The sequence below is a fragment of the Balearica regulorum genome, chromosome 2, assembly GCF_011004875.1.
Source record: "Balearica regulorum gibbericeps isolate bBalReg1 chromosome 2, bBalReg1.pri, whole genome shotgun sequence".
Lineage (NCBI taxonomy): Eukaryota > Metazoa > Chordata > Aves > Gruiformes > Gruidae > Balearica > Balearica regulorum.
Genome location: NC_046185.1, coordinates 166946674 through 166958906, shown reverse-complemented (window position 1 = coordinate 166958906; position 12233 = coordinate 166946674). Strand labels below are relative to the sequence as shown.

General features: G+C 53.2%; 1 protein-coding gene across 1 annotated transcript in view; it reads left to right on the top strand.

The window, feature by feature from the left end:
* CCDC12 (coiled-coil domain containing 12) overlaps nt 1–9927 on the top strand; it is a 40273-nt gene extending 30346 nt beyond the window's left edge. Inside the window, exons 3-7 of the mRNA XM_075746881.1 lie at nt 6267–6346; nt 8106–8167; nt 8268–8302; nt 8689–8765; nt 9058–9927. Coding sequence (XP_075602996.1) covers nt 6267–6346; nt 8106–8167; nt 8268–8302; nt 8689–8765; nt 9058–9137 — 334 coding nt within the window. The 3' untranslated portion in view covers nt 9138–9927. The remainder of the gene's footprint in view (nt 1–6266; nt 6347–8105; nt 8168–8267; nt 8303–8688; nt 8766–9057) is intronic.
* The last annotated feature ends 2306 nt before the right edge of the window (nt 9928–12233 follow it).

The following is a 12233-nucleotide window of genomic DNA, read 5'->3' as shown; positions in this document are numbered from 1 at the left end:
ATGCTTTCGCACCAGCACGCGGAGGAGCGCAGCTGAGTGCTCCAGGCAGGGTGAGGGTTTGCACATCAGCCAGCTGATGCAGACTGAGTGTGGATTTTGTCCCGGTTGTATTTACTGATGTTGAAGTTGCACGTGTCTACCTGGAAAGCGCTCAGCAGCCCGGTAAAGCAGCGTGGGACGCCAGACAACCTTGTGGCACATGCTGCATTTGAAGAGCTTCTGTTGCAGCCCTCCTCCTGCAACACCCGGGGATACGTGTCTCCCCATCCGTGCTCCCCCCAAGAAGCATGTCCTGAGAAACCAGCTGCCTCGGCAAGTTTTGGGGGCTCGCGGTGTTAATAGAGGCATTTGTTTTTTTGGCATTCCTCGAGTGCCTTTTGGCAGCCGTGCTCGGGGAGGAGGAGGATGTGCTCGGACACGCTCAGCTATTTGAGCAGGAGCAGCCCTCTCACAGTGAAAAGAGATTGCTCCTCACGGGGTGGGTGCCGATGGGTCTCTGCCTCTGCTTGTCGCGTGCTCCTTTTCCGCTTTGGGCGAGGAATCCAGGAACAATGGCAACAACTTTGTCCTCCTGATGAAACAACATCTCTGAACCTCTAGAGAAGTCTGTATCCCACTGCAGGAGAAGGTGTGAGGAGAGCCTTGGTGGTGTGTGTTTGGGACGTGAAAGTAATTTCTTGGTTTCTAAGTTGGAGCAGATGCAGATCATCTTGGTGTGTATCTTGGTTGGTGGACAGGTCACTGCGTGCAATGACCTGGAGATGCATGGACCTTGGTTTCAAGCCAGCCCAGGTGTAGGGAAGCCTCTGGGAAGGTGCAGCACCCAGATGTCAAAGCTGTCTGCAAGGGGACAGGCTGGGTAGGAAAGCAAAGTGCAAATTGAAAAGGGGGTTGTGAATTTAAATCTGTACCAAGATTGTTGTATAGCAAGTCTCGCAGTGTCCCGGGAGGGTGACGGTGCTGTAGCGTTCCCTCAGCACCCATGGGTGATCATGCAGCACCCTGTATGTGCCAGGTGACTTTGCGGAGAAGTGCAGTGGGTCGGTGGGGATTGACCGAGGGGAGCAAAGAGAGGACAAGAGTCCAAGCCTGAAATCGCTGCCCAAATGCTCTTAATCTGGTGCTTTCTGTGGGGTCTGCAGAAGGTAGGAAAGAGCATAAGCTTGTCAGTTGGGTAAACTCGCTATAAAGTGAATTTTCCCTGGCAAAAAATTGAGGGGAGCTGTAGAAAAAGCTTGAAAATGACTTCTGCTCTGTGGTTTGCAATTGGAAACAGAAAAGGGAAGAGGCCCTTTGAGGAGAAGTGTGTGCTGCCACTGAAGAGCATCTGAGTGCTGCCCCAGGGGACACCCTCACCACGCGGCCCCGCAGGTACTCCAGTGTCCCCGCTCCTTGCAGGTTCTTTATCTCGGCCAGAGCCCAGCGTGGGCCCTCTCCGACTTGGGCCCTGGATCTCCTGGATTGCTGCAGAAGTCTCCTCCTCTGCTGTCCTCTGTTGTCCGGCTACCTTGGCCCTGCTCCTTCAAACCTTCTTGCCCTCACGGAGCACATGGTGAAGCAGAGGGTCCACCAAACCACCACTCCTTCAAGGATTTGAGACCTCCCTCGTCTCTTCTGTAGCAGTAATTTCTTTACGTGTTTGAGTGTGACTTCCCAGGAGTAAGCGAATTTTGGAGATGCAGAGAAATAAAAGTAAATTCTTATGCTGGTTCTCTTTAAAGGGCAGTGTGGAAATGGTTGCTCAGGACGTTTGGTTTCAAGCAAGTTGGAGTAACTGTCGTAAAAATGGAAGGCTCTGAAAACAAGGGCTCTGGAGGAGCTTGGGAAGGTCGAAGAGCAGCAAATTCTCAAACCAGATGGTATTTCTCCAGGGTTTTGCAAAACAAATTGCCTGAAATGGCTGAGATAAGGTTCAGAACACCCAGGACTTCCCTAAACTGCTTATAAAGAATGGAAAGGCTCTACCATAACACTTCAAAAACAGTTGTCTGGGATCTGGGTGTTTGAAACCACTTTGTTTTGATGATGTAGTGGAGGAAGCATCTTTTTTGTTTTTTCTAGCTTTGTCAGGTACCTAGAGCTGCTGCTGAGGAGCACAAGAGATGTTTAAGCAGAGCGATGTGAAAGGCTTGAAGGACCTTTGAAGAGGTGTGGAGGACACCCTCCTCTGATCCTTGGCAGAGCAAGCAGGCTCTGCAAACGCTGCTGGACTCCTGCCTTCTGCTAGCATCTGTCCTGCTGAGGTCTGCTTGCCTCTTTCACCTCCAGAAGCACTAAGAAAACCATATTGAGATGTCCCAGCCAGCTTTCTTCGGCCCATAGCTTTGTCCTCAGAGAGGTAAAAATAGGAATGTGCCCTTGAAACAGTCTAGCAGCTCCAAGTGACTGTTTTGTGATAGTAACTACGGGAGCGGGGATGCTGTGACATCGGAAGAAATCACTCTTACGGGGTTTCTTCGCGAACCCATTCCCTGTGCTCCTGACGCAAGGACATCAGCAAGCGGGTGCTTCACCAGAAGGCTTAGAAAGATCTATTCATCAATTGAAGAAATGGTGTTTGCTTCATAAAGCCCTTGGGGCTGGAGGGGTAAAGCAAAACACAACCTCGTAGGCAGCTTTGAGTGTCCTGTGTTTTGCATCGAGATAGCTCTTTGCATTCTGCGCATACCCTGCATGCCGTGCTGTTTCCAACCCACCTGCTTCCAAGAAAAGCTGATATCTCTTCTTTGTCCCCAGCTAGGAGCTCTGGGCCTGAGTGGAAAGTGGATTTGAGGCATTCCTGACTCAAAACGGGGAACCTGCCACCTCTGACAAGCTTTTAGGAGATGCTGGGAGGCTGTGTCCATTGCTTCCCCCTGTAATTACTACAGGTACCCAAATCCTCATGCAGCCCTAGGAGCTTCCAGCAGAGATCCACACCCACTGCTGGCTGTGAGACTATAGCTACCTCCGTCCCTAGCGATCTTGGCTCATTTGGACTGAAACAGGCTGGAAAACACTGCACGAGGTGCTCAAGGAGCAGGAGATCTTCTGGGTTGGGTGCATCCATCACTTAGAAGGAGATGCTGATAAAATCTGTTGATGACCGTGCAGGAGCTTGATGCCATCCTAAAGCCACATGGTTCAAACCCAACTCTAGTCCGGGTGCTCCATCCTTCCCGAGAAGCGTTAAGTGCTCACGTTAGTGCTGGTGCGTCACCGTGATGTTCCTTCCATGCCCGGGAGCTGCACTCCCTAACCTGGCTCCTACGTGCCCATTCTGCCGTGGAGCTTGTTGTTAGCTCTGGGGTTGGTTTGGGTTTTTTTGTTTTTGTGGGAACTTGGATGATTCATCGCTTGTTAAGCGCACTGGGCTGTCTTTCTGGAAGGCAGCGCTAGAGGAACTGCTGGCACCTGAACTTTATTTAACCCACCTCTGTGGAAGAGCAGCAACTTCTTCTAAATATATATATTTTTAACCCTTGCTTGCCTTCGAGTTGCTTGGGGTAGCATTGCCCTGCTCCTCATCTCTCTGTCTTTACAGATGTACTTCTGCACAAAAGAAGGGGGAGACAAGTTGTCTGCTCCTGGCGAGCCTGGCACTGCTGGGGCTTCAATCCCTGAGCCCCCCGAGGAGGAAGCTGCGGGGAGTGCTGGGCACCAAGAATTACTGGAGGCAGGTGCGAGAGCTGCTCTAGCCTTGCACAGTTAATTAAAGGAATCAATTTTTGTTTGTTTTCTCCTGGCGCTTGCAGTTGTGCATGGGTTTAATAAGGATCTGAAAGCACTAGTGCTGGACGCGGGGGGATCGTCATCTCGCAGCGCTTCTCCTCTTCGCCCCCGTGCATCAGCTGCTTCCCCTTCTGCCAGACCCGCGCCGCCACTCGTCCCATCTGCGGCAGAACCTGCCAAGCTGCGCCTCGTGGTTTTATTATTTTTTTTAATCTTGTGGATAAACCTCCAGCTACCACGCTGGACTGCCAAGGCTTTTGCTTGCAAGCTGAGATGGGGCTTTCTGGGTTGGAAGAGTGTCGGGGAGCGGGTTTAAACTCCATTCCCTCTTCCTTGTGTATTCCCAAGTGGTGCCGAAGCCCTGCAGCAATGTTATGAAGGGCTGGACGCCCTTCTTGTAGCAGGAACCAGACCTCCAGAGCATGTGCCCCTTCAAATGTGGGATCCTCTCTGTTGGTTTGACTGTGGCCGAGCAGCTGCAGCTCCCGTCGCACGTGCAAAACGATGATTTTAAAATACTGCTTTTCAAGGTGTAATGGTAACATCTTGTTGGACTGACAGAAACAGCTTGCTTAGCTTGTAGCTCTCTTGTTTGAGGTGATCTGACCCTAGGGAGTCTGTGTTTGGTTCCCTTTCAGCTGCAAGTAAATCCTTCTACATGTGAGCTAAGGAGACCAGAAAGTCGGGGAGATATTGAAAGTTTGCATTCTCTTGTTGGCCACTTTGTCAGCTAAATCCTCTCCAGTGAGCGTGAGCCAACCTGTGGCCGGATGTTAGACATCGCAGGCTGACGTCCTGTTACCTCCTGGATGAATTAGCTGCTCCTCTTCTTCCCTCAGCCTCCCAGCTTAGCAACAAAACCCTGCTGAGCAAAGATTATCTGTAAAATAATGGAATAACGGTGATTCCTCTGTGCCTGGAGACGGCATCTCCTTCTGCAAAAAGATAATCACTTGATCCTCCAAGATCAGCCTTCCTGAAAAGAACTGCCGTTCTGGCTGGGGCTTGAGGGTGATCAGTAGAGGTTAATTTAATAAATCCCTTCTCCCAGGGCATGCGTGCAGAAAAATACACGTAAAACCATGCACAGCAGCTTGTCTTCATGGGGTGAAGGTGCTCTTGGCCTGGGGGAGGTATTGCAGCTACGTGCTAATCTCTCCTGTGTTTCTTTTAAGCATCCCTTCTCCCAGCACTGGGAAGTCGTTCCTGTTTCATGTAAGGGGATGTGTGGCGTAGGAAGGGTAAGACCTTCCTGCTGTGCTCCAGGGACCTCCAAGGTTGGGGTTATTTGTGCTTCCCAGATAAGCGTGGCCATCTGACTGCTGACCTTCCTCTTCTCACCTCTCCTGGGCTGTAGCTTCTTCACTTTTTCCTCTCTTTGCTTTGACTGCCAACCCTTGGGATGGGTTGTGTCTCGCTTGCGTCTCCATCAGTCTAGCAGGGAAGCGGCCTGGATGTCAGCTATCTGCTGGGAGGAAAAATGGGAATATTCAACTGTTTATTTTCCTGTCTGATAAAAGTGCCCTCTCCTGTGCTTGCGTGGGGGCTCTCCGCGTCCTCCTCTGCAGCGGCATGGCCACCCTCGTCGCTGCCGAAGGCTTTGCTGACAGCTGGGGCAGGAGCATTGCTGGGCAGAAAGTACCTCAGTTTCTATTTAAACTGATTAAACCCATCGACAGTGTTAAATGAGTTTAATCTACTTAATTTGCCCTGTGGGCTAGTGTACTGGTATATAGATCCAGCAGCCTGTGGAGCACGTTGTACGCATGTCTGAGCAGCCGGAGGTGGGATGGGGTCGTGTGAGCTTGATTTTCAGTGCTCTGGTTTTGGAAATGCTTCTGCTTGAAGCTTGCAGGGTTTGACCTCGGTGAGGACTCAGCCTGGGGATGCACGTGACTGAGGTTGTCTAACGGTTGTCTGTTTGAGGCCCAAATTACTTGGGAGAGGTGTAAAAAAAGAACAGCCTTGAAAAGGGGGAGAAAGAGCATCCGAATACCGGGGAGGTGTGTGTGCTGGGGAGAGGGCTGACTTCTGAGCTCTCCTGGAGGATGGTGGAAGGATGGGTGAACTTCTGGGTGTTGTTTGGATATCCCTGTCACTGCCAGCTCCACCACCCATTTGCTCAGAAACCTGAATTTGCTCCCTTTATTGCACCACGTGGCTGAACTGTACCCCTGTTTGTATCACTTCCAGAAGCATCTGGTGACTGGCTAACCACCTTATACTCTTTTCGCCCCTGCCCTGTCCTTCCTGTGTACCCTCCTGGGATCATTTTTTCCCCCTGATTGTGGATCTTCTCTGGTGTTTCTATCATGAGTCTGTCACTGGGTTGAGACCTGAAAGGGAGCTGGGCTGAAGTTCAGAGCTTTGCAAGGCAGCTTGGGCCTTTATCATGCCAAACTCCTGGTTGACTCTGTCTTTTCTGACTTGTGTGGGTTGCTGCCGGCCCCTGCCTGCAGCCGCTGATGCCGACGTGCCCCTCTCGCTAGTGAGCCCACAGTTTGGGGTGGTGTGGATGTGTCTCACTGCTCTCTGCTCTTCCTTTTCCTCCCCAGGGAGCTCAAACTGCGAAACTACGAGCCTGAAGATGAGGAGCTGAAGAAGAGGAAGGTGCCCCAGGCCAAGCCGGCCTCAGGTGGGTGCAAGCGGGAGTGAGGGAGGCGAAACGAGGGAGCACGAAAGCAAATGCATTGCCAGCGGTGGTGCTGGTGCCTGTGGTGAGGACCCCGCTGCTTTGCTCTGTTCTGGAGGCTTGCAGGCAAGGCAGATCACACAGAGCCCTTTGCAGGGCTTCCCTGTAACGAGCCTCTGCCTAACAGCACATCCTATCCCCTCCCGCTGGCGAGCCTCCCTCCCCGGCGACATTCCCAGAGAGAATGAGGCAGCATTTGTTGGTTGTGAGGACTAATGAAACCGCACGGGACCCTGCATCCAGCCAGCGTGCTGCAAAGTGGATGGGTTACACCTTTCCTTTCCAAAAATCACGTGGTTTGGAAACCCCTGTGTTCCTGCTTGCTCCAGCCCAAGCTGGAAGAGACACCGGGAGGTGTTCTGGTAGCTGTGAGGGTGGTAGGTCCTAGGAGATGAGTGTCTGCAGCCCTGGAGGGTGCTGGCGTGTCTGAGCAGCTGTGGTGGGAGCGCTGGAGCTCTCCCACTGCTGCTGGGCGAGCGTGATGTTTGCGGCCCCCGTTGCTTCATCATCCTCTCTCGCCCGTGGGGACTGCACACCCTGCATTGCACAAGTGGGGGGTGTGTGTGTCTGAGCACACCGAGTCCAGCGCCAAACCAAAGGGTTGATACTCAGAGGAGCTGAGCTCTCGCTGGAGGATTCTCAAGGAGATTCAGGCTGTTTTTTGTTTGAATTACCTTTAAACAAATATTAGTCATGAGTCCAGGGCGTTCAGTCTGCTATTTCCCAGCACTGAACCTCCGCGCAGCTCTTGAGAGGGAGTCGAAGGGTAGAATTTCCCTTGATCTTGAAATATTGGGTCCTCCTGGAATAGATTTCTTTAAAAATGCCCTAAATAAAAAGGCCGCCTTTGGGAGCACGGCAGAGATCTGGTAGGTAGGAATGCTGACGCAGCGCTTTCTTTATCCTTTTGTAAAAGTTTAAAACTTCCCCTGCTTCTTCCCCGGTGTGTGGTTTGGAATTGGGAACAGCAGTTTTGACCATTTCCAGTAAAACTCGCGCTCTCTGCCAGCCCTTCTTTGGAGCTGCGGTGCCCATCGGCTGCCGTTCCCGTGTCGGGAGTAACCGGCCTGTCTGTTCTCGGGCACTTCGTGCAGGGGCTGGAGAGGGAGCAGGACAGAGGAGCTGGGAGTCAGAGCGGATTAATATTAAATGTGCCTTTGCTGGAGCAGGATTCATCCCTCAGGGATGTGCTCCCTGGTGCCCGCACCCCCTCCTTGTGCAGACCCCTGAGTTGAAGGATGGAGGGCTGTTTTCCACGCGTGCTTTGCCGTTACCCCCTATATCTGCAGACTTTTACGTAAGGTCTGGGCTGGAGCTTGATTCCTCCGAGATGTCTCAGGCGGTGGCCTTGTAAATGAGTCACGGTGAGTCAAATTCCAGTTTAAACACCTGTGGAGCAGCTGATCCCTGCAGGTCTGATGAAAAGGGGACGTGAACCCAGCAGACGTGTTGCTGCCGTTGCTGCAGGTTGGGTTTGCATCGTTTTCAGATGATTTTTAGGAGTCTCCAAAAGGCATTGGGTGGTGGGGGAACGTGTGTACCCTTATGTACTCACTCATGTGTACTGCGCTCTTAAGGCAAAGACCTTCAAATGAGCTTTTATAAAAGCTTTTGTGAACCCAGCCCAGAGCTCCGTTGGGTTTCCCTGTGCCTTGTCCCCTTGGTGTCCCCGCGCTGATGCTGGTCCTGTTCCCCCATCTAGTGGAAGACAAGGTGAAAGACCAGCTGGAGGCTGCCAAGCCGGAGCCCATCATCGACGAGGTGGTACGTACATTTAGAGCTGCTCAGTGCAGAGTGAATCTATCGGCGTCCAGGCTTGAACCTTGCCTTCAGCTCTTACTGGGTGTCTCCTCTTCCTCCCTAGGACCTGACCAACCTGGCTCCCAGGAAGCCAGACTGGTGAGTGCCTGCAGAGCCCCGCTCCTGGTAACGGGGTGGTGGGGTTGTCCAGGTTAGGTTAAAAGTGCTAGAAATGGGAAACCCAGCCCTACTGTTGAGGAAGACACAAGGCACGGGGCCGTCTTCCCTTTTCCTGCTTACGCCGAGGGACTCCACTGATCCCTTTGGGGTGCTTGTCACCATGGTGGCCTCAGAGTCAAGGGATGCTCTGGACATTGGGTTGGTTTGCCCATGAGCTGCCTTGGTGGCAGACACACAGTCTGCTCTGTGGTGCTCACAGGAGAGAGGAGGAGGTTCTCTTCCACTGGGAAAGGTGTAACGCGGCCCCCGCATTCGCGTCTGCGTGGAGCGAGGATTTGTTCTGACATTGTCACTGTCCTCCCCAGGGATCTGAAGCGAGATGTAGCCAAGAAACTGGAGAAGCTGGAGAAGAGGACGCAGAGAGCCATCGCTGAATTGATACGTGCGTTATGGTGCTGCAGGGATGCCGTGTGGGGTCACCAGTTGTTCCGGGGGGATGACACGATCCTTACTGGGAGCTTGGTGCCTTGCTGTTGAGCCAGGGAGGGACTGGTGGAGCTTGATCCCCTTCCCAGAAGGGTCTGTGAAGCTGTTGGTCCCAAGGAGCTTCCCCGAGGCAGCACGCACGCTTGGCTTGCGTGGCAGGGAAGGATGGTTTGTGGGCTTGGGGGCTGCAGTCCAGGTCCTCCGCCGTGTGGGTTCATCTCTAAGCCACTGCTGTTTCTCGCTTGCAGGAGAGCGGTTGAAAGGGCAGGAGGAGGAGCTGGCATCCGCTGTCGGGTCAGCAAAGCAGGAGGGAAGCGACTCCGACTGAGGAGGTCCATCTGGTGGCCTTGGGCATGGGCTCTGTGGATCTGCCTCTGCCAGCAATGCCCATCCCATCACTCTCGGGTAGAGGCACCTCGTTGGAACACGCTGCTCACCAACGCTTTGCTGGAAGCCCGTGAATCCTACCGTGCCTGAAGGAGAGGGGCAGATGCTGTTCTCCCTCGGACTATGGCTGTTCCTCTGTTGAGGAACACTTCACAGATAGCTTTTTGGGACCATGGAGGACTTGATGGGAGCGGGACAGACACCTAAGTTAGCTTGAACCTAAGCTGCCAGGACTTGGAGCAAGGAAGGTGTGGGCAAAAAGGCTAGCGGCAGAGAAGGTAAATTCAGGCTAACTCTCCTCTCACTTGGTGAGTGAGCAAGAAGATGCCCTCAGAGCCAGCAGCAGCCTTTAAAGAGGCACCACCATTTCCCAGGGTGTTCCTGCGCAGAGATGCCTTTTTTGAGGTGCTTCTTTCTGCAGAAAAGTTGGTTTAACTGCCATGCGGGGAATGACGAGGTCTCTCGCTCTGGAGAGCTGGCTGTGAGTATTTGGGAACATCCATGGTCAGACCCAGCACGTGCAGAATAACTCTGCTGGAAGGAGCCGTGTGGCTCAGGACCTGGTGGCTGCTCTGCGTCCGGCTGAGGTTAACGCGGGGTTTGTTCTGTTCCCTGAAGTTTCCTGACCCTCCAGGCTGTGCAGCGTGTACCACTCCTCTATATGTTTTATAATTGACAAAGTTTGTTGTTAACAAACCTTTTCATAATAAAACTGTCCCGCAGTGGAAGAAGTTTTCGCTTGTTCTGCAGAGGGCGGGGTGGAGGCAGCTTGCTTCATCTCCCTTTTGTCTGTGGGGACTTCAGACCATTGTTTGCTGGTCCCTGTCCCCTTCGCTTCCCCAGGACAGGGCTCATGTAGGTTTGAGGTGGCCGAGCTGTAGCTACAGCAGGTCAAGCACAACTCCTGGGCCGGAGCTGTGCCATGGATGGGGCAACCTGGGGTGATGCCAACCCCGTGCCGCTGGAAGGAGCGAATGGGTGGGATGCTGCAGAGCTGACCGTGCATCTTCCCTGGGAACCTTTGCTGTGGCTCTTGGAGATCTTGCAGGATGGGTGCCTTGGCCAGGCCTTGATCGTATGGGCTCCTGAATCTTCTGTGTTTGATTCAAAAGTGTTTTTGTCCTGAGGTAAAACATCTGGTGCGTATGGCTTTGACAGCAGTATTTACAGACAAGTTCACATGTGATAAAAATAGCTGTTCCTGTTAATGCACGCATCCTGCTGCTTTTAAAAGCCTGTTGAAAAGAGCTGCTGGGGGAGGGAGAGGTCCTTCATACGGCAGCAGCCTGCCTTGGAGGGGGGTGACATTTCTGCCCTCGTGCATTGGTGGCACGTTGGTGGCTGGAGCTGCCATCTCAGATTGTCACCAGCTAGACCAGGTCCCCACGCAGGATGAGATCAGTCCCAGCCATGCTAAATACAAACTGATGGGCGCTTGTCCCTCTGCCCAAGATCTGCTGCTGCCGTCGACTGCTCCGTGGTTGCATGCGGTGAGGACACCTGAGGGGCTTTCCACCTGCAAGAGCCCCATTCCTGCTTCCAGAGGATGGGCTAGGAGCAAAGATCTGGTGAAATGTCCTCTTGTTCCTTCAGCTTCCATGCACAAACAGCTGCTTGAAGCCCTCCATCCCCAGCTACCTCCCCTCTCCCTTGGCTTGCCTGTTGCTGGTGTTTGCCGCCATCCCTGCTCCTCAGGCTGGTGCTTGTCACCCCTTGGAGGGGCCCTTTCCCAGGTACGTGGGGCCAACAAGGAGACAGACATCCCATGGAGTGAGGGGAGACCCATACCCACCTGGGCTGGTGGTAGTCCAGCACTGGGCTCCAACGTCGGTGCGTGATGGTGGACTCCCTCCGGGCTCTCTAGTGGAAACGCACCTGGGATGAAAGCCCAGCCACCTTCCTGGGGGTCATTTTTGGGTTATTTTTATGGTTTTGCCCTATTCTTCTGCAGGCAGGAGGCAGCCCTCACTCCTCTTGTCCTGGGTCAGACTGTTTCTGGGCAAGAAAACCAAGATCTGTCACCAGTGCCGTGGGAAAGGTGGGTGCTGCTGGTCGTGGGTCCTCTTGGCCATCAGGTAGTGCTGCCCTGTGGATCCCTCACGGGAGGTGAGGGTGGATCTGCTGATCGAGGACATCCTCAGCACTGGGAAGAGCATGTGGTGATGCTTAAAAATGGAGAAAACCCCCCAACTCATGACAGCGATGGCTTCTCCGCCACCAAAGCGGAGCTGCTAATGATCGAGATGAGTGTTCAGTGATCGCTCCACCACGCGGGTGTATTTGTGATTAGCGATGAGCGACCTGGGCCGTCACGTACCTTAACGTGCATTTCTTCATTGGGAAGGAATTGGGGAGCGTGAACACGCGTCCCGTGTGGAGCCACGGCCTCTTCTCCGTGAAGCGCCCTGTAGATGTCAGCAAATCTCCGTGCACAAAACCCTGCTGTGTCCAGCCAGTCCCAGCAGCTGGACCCCCTGCAACGGTGGGAAGCAGAAGAGAGTTTTCCCTCCTTTGTGTGTTATTAAAGACACAGAAATTGCCTTTAAACTGCCTTGGGTTGCAAGCACAGCCCTTCCCAGAGCAAACCTGCGCCTGGCAGCAGCAGCTTCCTTCTCCTGAGTCCCTGCGGCAGAGCTGCCTGGGCTGACCGTTTTTGAGCTCATTTGCCGTAGTGTTTCACCTCCCCTAAAAAAATGAAAACAATTTAAACCTGCTTTAACATTTCCCCTGGTGCAGGGAAATGTTATCAAAGGGATTGTTTTCTCTCTTTCAGCTTGCTGTGAAAATGTCATTTGGAAATGAAAAATCAAAACCTTTTCTTTTAGGACAAGCCAAAATGAAACGTCCTTTTTCCCCTTTCCTATGTGCTTTCCGCTTTTATTCCAGCCTGAAACTAAGCCAGGATCAGCCCCAGACCCCTGGGCTTGGAGACCCAGCTGGGAAGGGGGAGAGGTCGGTTCCCAGCTGGATGATGGGGGTCTGCAGACCCCAAACCTGCACGTGGGAGCTGGGACCTGCCGCTGGAGCTTCCCATCCT